The sequence below is a fragment of the Nyctereutes procyonoides genome, unplaced genomic scaffold (genome assembly GCF_905146905.1).
Source record: "Nyctereutes procyonoides isolate TBG_1078 unplaced genomic scaffold, NYPRO_anot_genome, whole genome shotgun sequence".
Lineage (NCBI taxonomy): Eukaryota > Metazoa > Chordata > Mammalia > Carnivora > Canidae > Nyctereutes > Nyctereutes procyonoides.
In genome coordinates, this window is record NW_026575157.1 from 227284 (window position 1) to 246568 (window position 19285).

The 19285-nt window shown below is 35.1% G+C and overlaps 1 protein-coding gene across 3 annotated transcripts in view; it reads left to right on the plus strand.

Annotated features, from left to right (window-relative positions):
* The window catches only part of LOC129502323 (ATP-binding cassette sub-family C member 2-like), an 87601-nt gene that overhangs the window by 16919 nt on the left and 51397 nt on the right, over positions 1-19285 (plus strand). For all 3 annotated transcript variants that reach the window (XM_055313842.1, XM_055313844.1, XM_055313843.1), the window contains exons 5-8: positions 3551-3728; positions 13926-14180; positions 16637-16702; positions 18926-19063. In XM_055313842.1, the coding sequence (XP_055169817.1) occupies positions 3551-3728; positions 13926-14180; positions 16637-16702; positions 18926-19063 (637 nt within the window). The remainder of the gene's footprint in view (positions 1-3550; positions 3729-13925; positions 14181-16636; positions 16703-18925; positions 19064-19285) is intronic.

Below are 19285 nucleotides of genomic sequence, written 5' to 3' on the forward strand. Positions count from 1 at the left end.
ATTGCTATAGTATTAAACATATAGAATTTTAGTAGCATAAAACAATGATAATTTTATTATATTCACAAATGTCTGTGAGGAAAACTTGATAACCACTAAGCTACAGCAACAAAGCATGATTTGTGGATCTGAACTTCAGAGAGTGGTGGATTTTCTTTGATCCACCATGATGGAGGCTTTAGCTGAGTAGCTCGAATGGCTGTCGACAGCTGTAGAAGCTCAAATAGAGACGTATGTTTGGAGCCTTGGTTTTGGCTCTTGGCTGGGTTACCTTGGTTCTTTTTTATGTGTGCTGGTACTGGAATGTCCAGCATGGCTTCTTCACTTACATACTGATGCCTGGGCTAAGATGGCTGGAGATGGCCAGATATCCATCTCTGTCTGTCTGTCTCTCTCTTCAAGACTCTCCAAATGGTTAGCTTGAGTACAAAAGTCTCAGAGCAGTTGAACTTCCTCCATAGCAGCTGAATTTTTTCAGAGTGAACACGCCAAGAGGCTCAGACAAGTCTTTTTATGACCTAGGCTTGGCAGCCCCCAAAATCAGATCTGCCACATTATTTTGGTCAACAAGTCCCTAAGTAAGCCCAGATTCAAGTGGAAGAGAGAGTAGTTAGGTTTAACTTCTGAGTGGGAGGAGTAGCTAGAGATTTCCAGCCATTTTTAGTCATGTCCTGATTCCTAGTTTTCAATGACTACTGCTCAAAAAACTCATTCTAGAATCTCACTGTGGCCACTGTTTCCTAAAATAGCTGTAGGTCTTGGCAATTCACTGTCCCTGCCTTGTCTATAAGGTAAGGAATGGTCTCTAATTTTGTGGCATACTTTTGTAGCACATTAGCTGGACTATACTTGCAAAATAGTAATATCATATCACATTGAAATGAATTGTTATTGTATTTTTCTCCCTGCCTAGACTATAAGCTCCTCATGGTACACAGGATTCTGTATTACTCAGTTTCTGTGTCCTTACTGCCTAGTACAGGACTGAACATAGAACTCAAATACATTTCCTGAATGGAATACTGAATTGTGACTAGCTTATCCAAAGTCACACTTTTTTAAGAGATTCTCCTTCTAGAGTAGTTGAATAGCCTTAATATTTCTACACCAAGGACTAAATGATCAGAAAGAATTTTAAGGGTTTAACTATATGTTAACTAACTGGAATTTATTTATTTAGTTTTTTAAAAACATTTTATCCATTCATACATGAGAAACAGAGAGAGAGAGAGAGAGAGAGGTAGAGACACAGGCAGAGGGAGAAGGAGGCTCCTTGCAGGGACCCCGACACGGGACTCGATCCTGGGACCCCAGGATCACTGTGGGACGAAGGCAGGCGCCAAACCACTGAGCCACCCAGGGATCCCAACTAACTAGAATTTAAACAAAAACTTGAAATACAAAAATATTTCTGAGTTTGCATGGTCATAACTGGGCCTGGGGGAGCTAATTTTATAAGCTAATTTTGAGATGTATATTTTTTTCTTTCGATAAGGGAAATTACTCGAGAGTACTATCCTTAAGGATGAGAATACATTGTCATGTTATCATGACTCATATGTGTAATAATCAACATATAAAAATGATACTTTCATTAACTTAGTATTAGAAGAAATATGTTTCTTGTTGATTGTGCTTATTGTTTGTCCACCTATGAGTTTTATTATAATATTAGTCAAACAATAAGATGAATATTCATATCTGATATGATGTATTTGGTTTTATGGTCTTCATCATGCCTTGATCACAGATTAATTTTAATACTTCCTGATTTATATGTGTAGAGCCACTATGGTACCTATTGATAATCTTTTTTTTGTTTGATTTTATGAGAAAGGAAGAAGGTTTAGTTTGTAGCTACATTCACAATAAGAAGAACAGTGCACCTTTTTAGGGAAATTTAATTGGTAGACCAAGAAGATATTTATTAAGTTTTTCTTATAAAAATAATTTGGTGTCTCAATGGATGGCATCTAATAGAGATCCATTAAGAAATACAGAACTTCCTGTTGTTTTATCTAAGTGGGATGTGGCATCATTTAATAGTGTCATTGAGAATACACATTGCTCTAAATAATTTTCAGTGACTAGAGGTTGTAATAATAATTTTAGAAACACTGGTATATATTTGATTCCAAAGTACAATTTTAATAATGTGAATATTTTGAAGTACTTGGTTTATAAAGCAATTCGGGAAACACCAATTGCTTTTAATTTTTTCACTCATAAGTTGTCCAAGCTGCCAATAAAATAGATCAAGACTTAGACAATTTTTTATTTTTTAAAAATGTAAACTCGTGTAAAGAATGAGTTTTAAAGTCAATGTCCTTAAAAAAAAAATGTAAGTATAGTCTGACCTAATTACATGTGGGTTCCTTCTGGTTATCACCTTAAGTTAATTCAAAATGGCTATTTACAATGACAAAGCACATTTCTGCATCTCCAGAACTCAGAGTTAAAAAAAAAAGTACATTTCTAAAACATCTAATATTATACTTTTTACCTTATACAATAATATACCTAATTATTGCCTAATAATATACCTACCTAAATAAACCCAAGAATTGAGCCAGCAAAATAAATGATATATTAATCTGTAGTATCTGAGAGAATATGTCCAAGTTATTTTCACCATGATTTAGAGTATAGGTAGTCTTTTTAAATTCTTACTATTAGTCACACAGGCACAGTTTAAAAAAGGTTGAGAACACCTATATAATGTTATTAACAATGACATGAGGCATTTGGAGTTTTAACCAGTGTTTACAAGTGAAGGACAATAAGCAACCAAAAGAGTTATGATTAGAACCATCCTCATTGTTTAGCTGTACCCCAGCCTTAACCCTAATCATCATGACCCTGCTGTCACCAAACGTAAGAAGAAATAAAGGAAAATAGAGTAGACAGAAACTGGATATGGATAAAAGTAACAAAAGGTGGGATGCCTGGGTGGCTCAGTGGTTGAGCATTTGCCTTTGGCTCAGGTCATGATTCCAGGGTCCTGGAATTGAGTCCCACATCAGGCTCCCTGGAGGGAGCCTGCTTCTCACTCTGCGTATGTCTCTGCCTCTCTCTCTGTGTCTCTCCATGAATAAATAAATAAAATCTATTTTTAAGAAAGTTTTAAAAAGTGAAATATAACTCAGGCCTTTGAAAAAAACTGTGTGCCATTCTGAGAGATTCACTACTTATATTCTAATTGTCATGTTTCCTTATGTTTAACAAAATGCATGATTATTATAAAAAAGAAGCTTTAAATGTCTTTGTGTCTCAACTTGTATGATGAAGTTAGATCAGAACAGTTGGTTGGTGAAAAATTAACCTTGTACTCCAAAGCCTCTGAAAATAACTGTTGCTTCTATTTATTATATAATATTTGAATTAAAAATAAAGGGGGAAAAGAGGCCAAATTGAGCAAGAAGAGCAAAGAGTGGGTAAAAAAAAATATAGGTATATGTAACGTTTTGACAACACTTCATGCTTATAAGCATTTATCTACTTTAGATGCTTAACATTTCTTCCCCTTTCTCAATTTTTATATGACATTCAGGCAAATGATCATTTTCTGTGAACATCGCGCAGATTTTGGATGGAGTGGCTATGGTTATGCTTTGGCACTTTTTGTTGTAGTCTTTTTGCAAACCTTGATCCTTCAGCAATACCAACGTTTTAACATGCTCACTTCAGCAAAAATTAAGACAGCCATAATGGGACTCATCTACAAAAAGGTAAAACATTAAGGAATTCTCAATTTCTAAATGGATTCTTTCCTTGTATACTCTAAAATATAGGAGAGTATGTTAAAAGGTTCCTAGGGTGCCCTTTGAATGTACATTTGTTTTACTTTAAAAGAACTTTGACTCATCCGTATTGGTTGTATTCATTTCTCTGTAGGACTCTCTATAGTTCTTACAGTCCCTGCAACTTCCAGTGAGCCCTAATCCTTGAAACTAAATGATGGTTTCTGTCCACTGTTGTATCACTGAAATCCTCCTCACCAAGTGAATGACAACGAATGTAATGTGTTCGTGATTATCTGTGTGTATGTACCATTGAAGTTTCTTCTTTTCATGATATTTTCATTCTGCATACTACTTTTTTCTTCTTCCTCTGTTTGCTTTACTTTTTCATGCAACAAAGCCATCTTTCTTTAAACCATCATTATCTGCTTCTCTTTCATTCTAACTCCTGCCTCTGTACCCACCTACCCTCCAAAACCTGGCTGATGCTTATACCTGTGATAATGCTGAAGTATAATTTGTTCTCTCTTGAAAATGCAGTTTTAAATACCACCTCTTTACCATCCAGAGCCTTTTATTTACATTATCATCATAAACAATTAAAGAGTTTCTTTCTTCCCATAGTTATCACCGGAGTTGTTCAATCAAGTGCATTTTGCATTCTTACTCTATAGTTTTCTGTAAATTGTGGACTCTTTAAAATTTGGATAGAAACCTATTTACCTGTTGTACCTTTGTCATCTGGGAGAATGGCTTTTATACATTTTTATAAAATTTGGATGACTAAGAAAGTGAGTAAATGAACCACTGCCTTCAAGAAATTAGGGGGAATTATTAGCATACATAATAAATGTGTGGGAGCTAAATGCAGGGATTTTTTTTTTTAAGATTTTGTTTATTCATGAGAGACACAGTCACATAGGCAGAGGGAGAAGCAGGCTCCCCACGAGGATCCTGATATGGGACTTGATCCCAGGACCCCATCATGACCTGAGCCAGAGAGATGCTCAACCACTAAGCCACCCAGGTGCCCCTAAATACAGGTTTTCTGAGAAGTCAGGTGAGCAGGAAATCTTTTTTTTTTTTTTTTATAAATTAATTTTTATTGGTGTTCAATTTACCAACATACAGAATAACACCCAGTGCTCATCCCGTCAAGTGTCCCCCTCCGTGCCCGTCACCCATTCACCCCCACCCCCCGCCCTCCTCCCCTTCCACCACCCCTAGTTCATTTCCCAGAGTTAGAAGTCTTTATGTTCTGTGTCCCTTTCTGATATCTCCCACACATTTCTTCTCCCTTCCCTTATATTCCCCTTTACTATTATTCATATTCCCCAAATGAGTGAGAACATACACTGTTTGTCCTTCTCCGATTGACTTACTTCACTCAGCATAATACCCTCCAGTTCCATCCACGTTGAAGCAAATGGTGGGTATTTGTCGTTTCTAATGGCTGAGTAATATTCCATTGTATACATAAACCACATCTTCTTTATCCATTCATCTTTCGATGGGCACCGAGGTGAGCAGGAAATCTATAATGATTGTGTGCCATTAAAGAAGGTTTCACGTAGAAAGGAAGCCTTTAACTTATCTTTGGAAAAGGTGTAGAATTTGTATAGTGGAAGGAAGAATTATAATTTGGGCAGAGCTCAGCATGAAACTTATAGGCCCTTTGGCCTTATTGGGCCAAAATGGGTGTATGGAGTGGTATTAACCCAAATGCAGGGGCATACTGCTACAGTTATAATTCTAGAGACTGTAAATTCTGAGAAATCCTAATATGGAGGAAGGATACCAAAGAGTCTAGGAATCAGTTTAAATATTAACACTTGTTTTTGATATACAGTCCATATGGAATAAGATTTCATTCAGTGATTAAAGCATTAGGGATCCCTGGGTGGTGCAGCGGTTTGGCGCCTGCCTTTGGCCCAGGGCGCGATCCTGGAGACCCGGGATCGAATCCCACGTCGGGCTCCCGGTGCATGGAGCCTGCTTCTCCCTCTGCCTATGTCTCTGCTCTCTCTGTGTGTGTGTGTGTGACTATCATAAATAAATTTTAAAAAAATTAAAACATATTTAAAAAAATAAAGCATTGGAGTTTGGGTATAGGATTTGGATGGAGTTACAAATATAAAAGAGTGGACTGCAGTAGAAATTAGAACAAGTGATCAAACAAAAGAAAATCAAGCATTGTGGGTGAGTCTATTACAAGGGCAAAGATATCCCAGAGATAGTAATGGAAGAGGTAACACTGACTACAGGATGAAACCATAGATTCCTTAGAGAGATTAAGAATGAAGAGCACTCAGGATCAAAGGAATACAGCAATCAAGCCAGCTCAGTAGATCTTGTTGTATGGATTACAATTTAATGCCAAATCCATCAAACAAGCAGCGGAAAACATAACTTGCATTGTTATAACCCGTGCAGATGGCACTGATATAAGGCTGCCTTTCTTCTGAGTCTCCTATCCTACATCTGCTTTCTGGAGAGAATCTCTCTCCATGGGACTAATTAGGATATTTAGATTTCTATTATCTTTACAGGTGATAGAATTCTGATTTTTTTAAATCATATTTAGGTACCTTCAATATCAAAATGGCTCTCATAGTGGCACCAGATGACCCATATAAATCTGACATTGGCTCTACTGCATCAGAGATTTGTTATTAGAGTGGGGTAAACAAGGTCTCAGACCCTTTTCATGGTGAGGAGCAGAGATGTTAGGACTCCCTGTTCTCTGTCCACCCACATGATTACTGCTAGTTTGGAATAAAGTTTACGAATATCATTTTTAAGATTTGTGGGGAAAACATGGGCCTCATTCCACTTGATAACTTTGAGTTCATGAGTTTCAAAGCTTAGCTCACAGATCCAGGCTCTATGACAATTCTTTTTTTTTTTTTTTCAAAGATTTATTTATTTATTCATGAGAGATGCAGAGAGGAGAGGCAGAGACATAGGCAGGGAGAGAAGCAGGCTCTTGCAACTCTATCCCGGAACCAGGGATCATGACCTGAGCTGAAGGCAGACACTCAACCACGGAGTCACCCAGGAGTCCCCTCCATGACAATTCTTGAGGACTAAGACATGGGATATGCTTCAAAAGCAGTGTCAATTAGTGCTGGGTTTCATGTGGGCAGTCTGGGGCATTCCTTCACCAAACAATGTCCAGTAGAATCTTTGTGATTTTAAAAATGGATAAAGGTGATCAGAAGGTACAAAACTTCTAGTTAAAAAATAAATGTCATGAGGATGTATTGTGTAGCATGGTGACTATAGTTAATAATACCATATTGTGTATTTGAAAGCTGCTGAGAGAGCAGATCTTAAACGTTTTAATCACAAGAAATAAAAATTTTATAACTGTGTGGGGTGATGGTTGTTAACTAGACTTGTGGTGATCATTTTGCAATATATACAAATATTGAATGATTTTGTTAAAACACCGGAAACTAATAATATGTCAATTAAATGTATCTCATTTTCTTTAAAAACAAAGGGGGGAGGAGGTGAGGACAGGAGACATTTGAAGCATGGAGTGCTCACAGAGAAAACAGATTTGAGTTTGAGACCGAAGAAATGTTTTATGTTGAAGGAATAATATGAGGATATAAAGTATCTGAAAAAAAAGAAATAAAGTAAAATGAAATAAAAGAAAATAAAAACTTCCTGATTTCTAAAAAAAAATTTTTTTTTAAAGATTGTATTTATTTATTCATGAGAGACACACACAGAGAGAGGCAGAGACACAGGCAGAGGGAGAAGCTGGCTCCATGCAGGGAGCCTGATGTGAGATTGATCTCCAGTCTCCAGGATCACGCCATGGGCTGAAGGCGGCGCTAAACTACTGAGCCACCCAGCTGCCCTAAAAACATTTTTTTTTTTTAAAGTAAACAAAAGTGCTATATCCACATTATCCAGTTTGGCAGCCAGTAGTCACATATGACTATTAAGCCTTTGAATTGTGGCTAGTAAGACTAAGGAAGTGAATTTTTAAGTTTAATTAAATTTAAATAACTGCCATTACTGGACAGTAGTGTAATATCTAAACTGTCCATATTTGTAGTTTAAAGATTTGTTCTTATCTTAATTGTGATAAATATAAAATGCAAGAAAATTGATAAAAGTGCATTTAAAAAAATAAAGACACCTAAGTGTGGTCAAGAAGAGGAAAAGCAGAATCAAAATCCTGCACTTAGAGTCAGAAAGAGAATACTGGCATACTTTTTTTTTGCATACGGATGAACTGAAGAAGAATAAGTTCTTATAAATGTTATGAGGGTCCACCTTTAGGTATACAATATCTCTCTAGAAGTATAGTAACTATTGGTTTAGAATCACTGGGTTAGGAATTTTTAGGGCTCTTCCAGCTCTAAATTATGTGATTTCTATGACTTAGAGCTAGGATGGTCAGGAAAAATGTCATGATTAATATTGCATGATTTAGGTCTGAAGGATGAATTGCATGAGGCAAAGACTACTGTTGGAAATATATTGTGCGAGGGAATACACAGTTGAATACATGGCTTGCTCAGAAAATGATGAGTAGATTAATTTAGCTGAAGATAGTATCTTATGAGTAGAATGGTGGGGAGAGAGAGGGTGGTAAAACAGAATGGATTGCAGCTCTGTTTTCAGAAACTTGAAAGATACATTGTAAAAATGTACTTTAGTTCTGGAGGAAATTGGGACTTATTTGAGCCATAGGCAGGTAGGTGATCAGGAGAAAGTAATGAAAATAGACAGAGTTGGAAATAAGGAGTACCTTAGAACTATTTCAATAGTTCAGAAAATAAAGATATGAACCAAGAGCATGGCAATGAGTCTAGACAGGAACAAATATATAAGAGGGAGAATGTGAAATTGCAAACAAATTTCATCATCAGTGTGAGATATTAATGAATTTAGTTCAGGGATAATCAAGATATTTCTAGTCAATAAGAGAGGTTTTTGAGGCTGGAGCCCTAACTGGTTCATCTGGGCCTTGTTAGGGTATAATTCTCTAAACGAAATTAATGAAGTCTCAAAAAGTAATGTCACATAGTTAGTTGTGCTGTGTGTGTGTGTGTGTGTGTGTGTGTGTGTGAGAGAGAGAGAGAGAGAGAGAGAGAGACTAGGTAAAGAAAATATTGTAGAAAAGAAATCTCAAACTTGGATGGAATTTTAAAATAACAGAGTTTTGTGGAAGTGATTATGATTACAATAGTTAATTAAAAATGGGTTAATTTTCATTTTTATTGAAGAGCATTTATAAACTCCCAACTTTTTTTTTTTTTTTAAAACCAAAGCGGTTTCTTTTTTTTTTTTTTCTTTTTTTGATTTTTATTTATTTATGATAGTCACAGAGAGAGAGAGAGGCAGAGACACAGGCAGAGGGAGAAGCGGGCTCCATGCACCGGGAGCCCGACGTGGGATTCGATCCCGGGTCTCCAGGATCGCGCCCTGGGCCAAAGGCAGGCGCCAAACCGCTGCGCCACCCAGGGATCCCCAACTCCCAACTTTTTATTTGGTTTTAGATTTTACAGTTGGGGTTTTCTCTTTTTTTCTCATTCTGGCTTTCTCTCTTTTATCTCTTTTTTTTTAAGATTTTATTTTATTTATTCATGAGAGACAGAGAGAGAGGCAGAGACACAGACAGAGGGAGAAGCAGGCTCCACGCAGGGATCCTGATGTGGGACTTGATCCCAGGTCCCCAGGATCACACCTTGGGCCGAATGTGACATTAAACCACTGAGCCACCCAAGCTGCCCTCTCTCTTTTATCTCTTTAAGTACTTTTTACCAGACAATTCTAGAACATGTTGCATCATCCGGTATAATTTTGTTGTCATATTGCAGTATTCTTTCAAATTGTTTCATATAACAAAGAGGGAGTTTAGATTGTATAATTTAGCAATAAGTGGTAACTAAATTCCCCTTCATGGCTTGTGATTTTTGTCCCTTACAGAAATGTAAAAGTTTATTTGGCAGAAAAATATTGAAAGAGAAATCAGTGCTTGGATGTTAAAAATGCCAGCCAGAACAACAGCCAATTATATAATGCCCTTTAATACTTTCCTTAATATTTTGAAAGCAATTAGTTTTTGAAGAAAATTTTCTTTTGTATATTGAAGAAAATATGTGTAATGCATAAAATAAAGAGAAAATGACAACCATTCATAAGTCTAGACTGCAAAGATAACCTTAATTTTCCCTTAACATTTATTTTGCATGCATACTTAGATATTTGCAATACACTATTTTGTAATCTGTTATTTAGTTCATAGTATATCATGACCAAACGTATTGAGAAAACACATTGTTATATGATTTTTTTTGTATTTAATTTGTTTGCTTTTGTTTTTAAGTACATTTATTTTTACATATAAACATAAGTTTAAATTCATAGTGGAAACTTTCATATAAATATTACACTTTTCTCCCACTATTGTCATTTTTTTCCATTTTTTCCCTATTTTGCTTTCCACCTTGCTTACCATCTTCACTCATAATGCATATGGTTCATTTAATATATATCAAAGTACCTTTTCCACACATTCTTTAAAACCATTGCAACATTGTCTTTTGACAGTAGATATGATAGGTAAAGCTGCTGCCAACCTCTACTTCTTATTCCACCATTTTAGGATAACCTGTTTTGTTTTGATTTTTCTGTGCTTGGGTGCATGTATTTCTTTTTATTTTTTAATTTTTAAAAACAATTTTATTTATTTGAGAGAGAGAGAGAGAGAGAGCACACAAGTGAGGGGGAAGAAGGGGCAGAGGGAGAAGGAGGAGCAAACTCCTCCTGAACAGAAAGCCCGTGCCTGGCTCCATCACAGGACCCCAAGTTCATGACCTGAGCTGAAGGCAGACACTTAACCAACTGAGCCACCCAGGGACCCCATAAGTATTTCTTTTTAAGGATAATTTTAACATTATAGAATTTACAAATTTCACCAGGGTAAGAGAAGGGATACTATTTTCTAATTAGATTGGCATTTCTTGACTGCTTTTGGTTTGAAATCTTTCTGTCATTCAGAGAGATTTTCTTCTGTTTTTCTTTATTTCTTCTTATTCTTTACTTGTAAAGTAATTGTGTTACGTTTTATGTGTATACGTATGTATATAATACACATATATAATAAATACATATTAACATATATATCTGTTGCACTCTGTTTTAAGCAGTATTTTGAAAAATACTATTTTGTGCATAGATATAGATATACAATCAGTTGTAGATATAGACGTAGCTGTAGATATAATGCTCACATATATATTGAAAAATACAAGGAAACTTTCAAATTAGAACAATTGAGTAACTTACCCATTATAAAAGAGTTGTGAAATAGAGTAGCTGGCCCTGGACCCCAGTAGCTGTCATTCCACTCTGAAAGTCGTGTTATTCGTTATTCTGAATTTATAAAGAAATATAAATGTAAATATATTAATATTTATATCATCATAATGTTTATATAATATATACATTCTTATGTATATACTTATATCTTGTGTGTGTGATCTCCTGAAACTTCTCCATGACTTTAATCTTTTTAAAAAATCATTTCATTTTTCAAAATGTGTTTTCTCTAATTTCTGGGAAACAGTTTTGAACATATCTACTTAATAGTTTAAGATCTCCATTTGTTGTAATACGCATTTGGACTTTTGGTGCCTGCATTATATTTTTTAAAAAATTGACAGTTGTGTTTTCAATTTGAACTCATTTTTCTCTTCTTTCTCACTTGTAATGGATATCATGTTCTTTCACTTTAGGTTACAAAACATTATTCATATATTTCTCATGTTTCTTGTGATATGTTTTTTTCCAATAAGAGGTCATTCATTTGATTCCTTGGATAATTTAGCTACTTTTATCTGTTCAATCTGCTAGTATTTTCATAAATATTAATACCATTTAATTTTTCCTTCTAGAAGTATGAGAGAAAATATATTTGTTTATAAGTTGCTAGTAGATTCTATTAGAGATCAATGGACCTATCTGAAGAAATGTTAGAAACTTAATGAAATGAGAGTTATGGTGGTTCAATTTCCATTGTTTCACTTGGCCACATTAGGTGGTCAGTAATGAATCAGGAGGAGGTTAGGAGCTGGTTTTGGAGGAGACATGGCTAAAGCTTAACTGTTGCGGTGACTAAATATTTCGCCTCTTTTTCAGGCTCTATTTTTATCTAATGTTTCTCCTTTCTTTTTTCTCTTGTGGCGGTAGTGGACATTCTGTTTTATCAGCACAACAGTCCCCCTTACTAGTCAGTAACAGAAACATTTCCAATTTACTGTATAGAAATGTAAATGAGAATTGAACACTGTAGTAGCCATAGAGCTTAGGGGGATCCGGGCACCTCCTGAACCTCCAGGGCTGTGCAGTGTGTCTGGTGGGTCCGTGGCCTCCCCACATGCATGAAGCCCTCTTGCTTTAAGCTCAGGAATATTTAGAAGAGTTTTGCTGAAGGCCCTGACTACTTGTTTTTCAGATGGGCCTTTTCTTTGGCTTTGCATTATTCATTTATTGAAAAAAATTATTTTGAGTGCCTCGTGTACCTCATTTACTCCTGTTAGCTCCATCTCTCTATCTGGTCTCTTTAAATCAATGTAGTAGAAATTCCTTAAAACTCTTGGCACATGGAACACCTGGATGGTTTGGTGGTTGGGCATCTGCCTTTGGCTCAGGGCATGATCCCAGGGTCCTGGGATTGAGTCCCACATTGGGCTCCCTGCAGGGAGCCTGCTTCTCCCTCTGCGTATGTCTCTGTCTCTCTCTTTCTGTGTCTCTCATGAATAAATAAATGGAATCTTAAAAATAAAATTCTTGGCATATAAATAGGCTTTTGCCTGGCTTCTAGTACACATTAAATACATATTAACATATATATCTGTTGCACTCTGTTTTAAGCAGTATTTTGAAAAATACTATTTTGTGCATAGATATAGATATACAATCAGTTGTAGATATAGACGTAGCTGTAGATATAATGCTCACATATATATTGAAAAATACAAGGAAACTTTCAAATTAGAACAATTGAGTAACTTACCCATTATAAAAGAGTTGTGAAATAGAGTAGCTGGCCCTGGACCCCAGTAGCTGTCATTCCACTCTGAAAGTCGTGTTATTCGTTATTCTGAATTTATAAAGAAATATAAATGTACACATACCAATTCTCCACTACTTTTTACAATTTATTTATGCTTTTCACTGGGAATTTAGAATGGGTGAAGAATTAAATAAATGAATTTCTGACATCAACCTTAGTAAGAATTACCAATAATTAAACTTGGGACTATTGAATTCAATATACAAATATTAAAATAACATGCAGAGAAAGGAAGAATTGGGCCTTGGAAGAAAAGTTTCCATCTGTTCCAAGAAACCTTTCCAATATTTTTCTCTCTCTAAATTCCCATGGCCTTTCTTAACTATTTTTATAATTAACGGTCATCCTGTGTGGGAGGTATATGTGGGTGGTGGGGTGGACTCCACAACCAAATTATAATCTTCTTGAGAATTAGGACAGTATCATTTTAAAATTTTCTAGTTTCAGGCATAGTACTGTTGTTCATCAACATTCATTAGATATTTATTGAATCATTTTTATACTTTATATTGATAAAATTTAGATGGTTTAGCATTATAGGGGTACCAGTGAATATAGAGGATCCCCAATGCTAGAAATCTAGAACAGATTTTTTTTGCAATTTTTTAATAAGATTTTATCTATTTATTCAGGAGAGACACACACACAGATAGAGACATAGGTAGAGGGAGAAGTAGGCTCCCCATAGGGAGCCTGACTGGGACTCAATCCTGGGACTCCAGGATTACACCCTAAGCCAAAGGCAGACTCTGAGCCACTGAGCTACCCAGGCATCCCATTTGTTCCCAATTTTGTAATCAACAGATTGTGCAGTGTTCTTGAGAATGAATTTGCTTGGAAATCCAAATGTTACTCTTTATCAATATGCGGTGGATTTTAAAACTATGTGTTTTGATCAGTAATTGCATCTTCTTCATCTAAAAACATTTTTAAGAGTTTCAGTATTTCATAATTGTACTACATAAATAATCTTGTAGATTTTCCTAAATATATAAAAATTGATATTAAAAGTTACCATTGTTTGACTATAAAGATGCTCCATGATCTACAGGACTCTTTAAATATTTCGCCTCTTTTTTCAGGCTCTATTTTTATCTAATGTTTCTCGAAAGAGATTTTCAACTGGAGAAGTTATTAACTTGATGTCAGCAGATGCCCAGCAGCTCATGGACTTGACAGCAAACCTCAATCTCCTCTGGTCAGCCCCTTTTCAAATCCTGATGGCCATATCACTTCTTTGGCAGGAGCTGGGGCCGGCAGTGTTAGCAGGGGTGGCAGTCCTTGTATTTGTTATACCAGTGAATGCTTTAGTTGCAACTAGAGTGAAAAAACTAAAGGTAAGAAAAAGACTGCCTCATATGTGTGTCAAGCAGAAGCTGAGTTTTCTGACTTGAGTTGACAATAACCTAGTTAATTTTGTACATGTGGAAATAATCCAGATTTATCATTCATTCATTCAACCAATATTGATTGAACATCTGTTCTGTGCCAAAGTACAGCAATGAGGAGAACTGATAAGTTCCAGCTTTCATTAGAGGAGACAAGCATTAAGAAATAAATAAGGAACATAACTCCTGGTGTTAATTTACATGAGAAGGAACATAAATTAGACTAGGATGCAGAGTAACAAAGGGTGCCATTTCACATACAGGGGCAGTAAATTCTGCAGGAAAGAAATGATGCATCAGCAGGGTAAGGGAGGAATCCTTGTGGATGTCTGAGAAAAAGATTTACCAAGCAAAAGGAACAGTGTGTGCACAGCCTGGAGGTAAGGATATGTTTATTTTATCTGAAGAGTGGCCAAGGGCTGGTGAGCAAGAAGTGACTGGATACAGCAAGGAGATAGTAAATGCTTAACTGAATTAATTTTAATATTCTTTCTTTACATTCAGTCAGTCATTCATCTTATTATCAGTACACTTTTTGACCTCTGGCATGTGTCAGACAGTGTGCATTATACTGTACTATAGGGATGGAGACACAGGACAGAATCACTGTGCTGAAAAGCCACGCTGTGGAGGGAGAGACAGATGGTTTCATGGGTTAAAGTAACTATGCAAGTGCAGATGTATTGCCTATCACACTTATTTTATTATTTTGAACGGATCAAAGAGTAATAGTATCCATGTACTGACATGGAATTGTGTCAGTCTTATGTTACAGGAAAAATAAACATATGTTTGTGTGTGTGTGTGTGTGTGTGTGTGTGTGTGTGTGTATATAATGCATATATGTACATAAATATCCTTAATCCAGTTTTTAAAATGTGAATATACCTATGCACATGGGTGTGGTAGAGATGAATACAAATGAATTTGTATAAACATAGAAATAATCTAGAGACAAAGCATCATTCTTTTAAGAATAGTTACCTATTGGGGCACTTTGGTGGCTCAGTCAATTAGGCGGCCAGCTGTTGGTCTCAGCTAAGACCTTGATCGCAGGGTCATGAGTTCAAGCCCCATACCCAGAGTGGAGCCTACATAAAATAAGATGATAAGATAAGATAAGAAAAGATAAGATAAGATAAGAAAAGATAAAATGAAAAGTTACCTATAGAGTAGAATTAGGTGTGGATGGAAGTGAGATTTTTCACTTGTTACTTTAATACATTTAAATGATGAGGACTTATACCTTCTTTTGTATTTTTCTGATTTTTAAAAATTCAGATTAATTACCAAATAATTAACAATGAAATAATTATGAATTCTAAGACTCTAGTATATTTAGAATAAGAAGCTTGTTTATGATTATAATAAATACTTTTTTAAAAAAGCCTTTATTTATTTATTCATGAGAAACAGAGAGAGAGAAAGGCAGAGACACAGGCAGAGGGAAAAGCAGGCTCCATGCAAGGATCCCAATGTGGGACTCAACCCCAGGACCCTAGGATCATGCCCTGAACCAAAGGCAGACACTCAACCGCTGAGCCACCCAGGCGTCCCATAATAAATACTGTTAAACTAACTTAAAAAAAATTCTGTATTTTAAATAATTTAAATTCAAATATTTAGGAATAGAAATACATTTGGGGAACCTTAATATAGTGCCCTAAAACTTTCAGAGACTGCAGTATTATGTACAAATATGCTAAGAAGAAAATATGCTTTTAATCACAAAAGTAGTATTATGGATGTTAACTGGTAAATGTGTACTTTGCTAGATATACAAATGTTATACTTATTATTTTGACATTAATTGTGACAATATTATTGGAAGAAATCCTTAAGAAGCAATACTCAAGCAATGATAAGTATAACATAATATAAAAGTTAAATATTTGAATAAATATATAGTAACTACATAGGATTTGCAAAAAAAGTCAGTATTTGAAAATATATATTTTAATTACAAGTATTAACGTTCAAGATAATGTACTTACAATATATAGATCTTTATTTTTATTCCTGTGATACTTCTTTTATAAAAAATATACATGCAAATAATTGATAGAGTTTGGGGAATTTTATCCCATTTTAATATAAGATGAATGTTATTTTAGTATTCAATTTTAAACAAATTACATTTAAATAAATATTATATTTTCCACTATTTTGTACAGTATACAACCTTGCATATATTCTACTACTGGCTACTTTTAAGTTTTAAAATATCTAGTTATAACTAATTTTAACATTAGCAATAGAATAATATAAGAATATTTTAAGATGGTTTTCAACAAAATATTATATAAAATAGAATAGCTTATATTTTTTAAAATAGCTGTGGCTATGTAAGTTAAATTATTACCAACTTTTGTCAAATATGCTATCATTTTGTTCCCCTTAAATAGAAAAGCCAAACGAAGAACAAAGATAAACAGATAAAACTACTCAATGAAATCTTACACGGAATTAAGGTAATATAAAAGGAATATGATTTTAATTTCACTATTTATAATATAGCCACATTAGTCAATAAATGATTTTTTAGAACATTTAATATCAAAATAATTATATATGTAAATAAAATTGTTGGCAGAGTATTTCACCTTTCAGATGTATAGGAATTCTTATTGCTGAAATAACATTTAAATAAAACCAAATAAAATGTAGGTGTTTTCTTTTTGTTTCTCACCCAACAACTGAACACAAATGTCCCCAAAGACACGAAATATGACTTTTTGGGAGGGATTGGGTGGAAGAGATGGAATGAAACAGGCAAGAGTGGCAAAACATTATCATCAATGTGAAGGCAGATTTATATGGGGGAAGTGATGACATTCATTCAGGTTCTTATATGTAGAATAGAAATGATCACAAATGTTATTCTTCACAAGGTATGTTATATATTATTTACTCCATAGGAAAGCTACTTCCCATGGCATTAATATTTTCTCTATGATAAAACAGTGAATCCTTGGGGTGCCTGGGTGGCTCAGTTGGTTAAGCCACTGTCTTCAGCTCAGGTCTTGATCCCAGGGTCCTGGGATAGAGCCCTGAGTCAGGCATCAGGCTGTCTGTTCAGCAGGGAACCTGACTTTCCCTTCCCCTCTGCCTGTCACTGCCTGCTTGTGTGCCTGTGTTCTCCTTCTCTCTCTCTCTCTCTCTCTCTTTCTCTCTCACACTGTGTCAAATAAATGAATAAAATCTTTAAAAAAAGTGAAACCTCATGAACTTTTAGATAGATAGATGATAGATGATAGATAGGTATATAGAATTTCAAATCTTGTTGCACCCGAGTCATGCCTTATCAGATTTTTCAAAATGGCGAAATTTGCAAAGCCCATATGGAATATCCTTCTGAAATTGATGGTTCTGTCTGATGCATCTATCTTTATAAACATAGAATATGTCCATTATATGTACACATTGATAAATAAAAATCCTGCTGTATTGTACTGTGTAGAACCTTCACAACATTAAAAATTACTAAAATGAAAGACATTGTTAGATTAAAGATACCCTGAAAAGAGACTGATACTCATTTACTTGTCTGAAATTAAGAATGGCCTTAAGCAGCTTTGAAATTTAACTCAGATTAAATTATTGAATAACTGAGATTATGTAATAAGGTCATATACTCCCAAAGTAACGTGATCCAAATGCAGCTTGTACCTCCCTGTGGGCTGATAACCCTTGTCTTCATAAAAAGCACAGCACTGTATGCTTATAGGTTTTAAGTATTGATATTATTAAAAGGAAACTTGTATTATCAGTAGGACTAAGACAGTGTAGATAAAATAAAAGAACATCTCCTAAAGATCTGTGCAAAGTCTAAAATTTGAAATACCATAGAATACACTAGAATACTGGTAGAGGACCAAGTATAGGTAAGTTGAAAGTATAGCATACTTAAAGGTGTGGGTGGTATCTCTGGGCTAAGGATAGCAGATGCCATAGCCTCTGTCTGACAATAATAACTACCATTTGGTGAACATTTTCTGTGGATCACACGCTGTACTGTTTCCTCATATAATTCTTATGAACCCTAAGAAAATAATTTCTCATCCTCATTTTCCAAACAAGAAAACAAAGCCTCTGTGCAATTAAGTGTCATGGCTAAGTTCACAGAGCCAGTGAAAGATTTTTTAGGATACTCCAGAGAAACAGAACCAAGAGAATGTGTGTGAATATATATATATTCCAATTTATAATCTCAAAACACCAGTCACCTTTCTGAAAATGGCTTGAAGTCCCATGCCATCAGTTTTCAGGAAATTGGGAGTCCAGGGATAGCTATTAAGAACTTAGGAGTGGATTGAAGTGAGAGCTGGACCGGCAGGAAGAGAACCAAGATTAAGTTAAACAGAAACTGCTACAGAGCTTATACCAAGAGCTGGGATGTTTTTAAAGTCTGGCTCAAGAATAAGCTATTGTGGGTAAGATGGACATAGGCTAGAGAGATGGTGATATTCTTCTCCCAGCCACCTACCTGTCCAGAAAAACACAATTCATGGAAATATTTTGATTCAGCTGAAAATAGGAGCATTTTACTTTTATGAGTTTACCATATTTTCTTTTAACTTCCATAATTGTGTGTGTGTTGGCGGTGTGTGTGTATACTGTATATATTTGTATGCATGCATGGTTTTGTTTCTTCTATGATATTATCAAATAGTCACTGCCTGACTCCTCTACAGATCCTCAAACTTTATGCATGGGAGCCTTCCTATAAAAAGAAAATTATTGAAATTCGTGAACAGGAATTGGAAGTTCAAAAATCAGCTGGATATCTTGCTGTGTTTTCTATGCTGACATTAACTTGCATTCCATTCTTGGTGAGTATATGTAATATTTCCTGTTTTAATTTTCAGATTTGCAGATTCACCTCCAAATTACCTGGAATTAAGGTACCCAAAGTGAAATCTTCTATATCTGAAATAAAATTTTCAAGAAAAACGGTCATTGATTTCTGTAGATTAGATAATGGACGTTTTAAAGAAGGGGAGAATATGTGTATTCTCGTTGGTCTGTATTTTTTACATAAAATAAAATTTTAT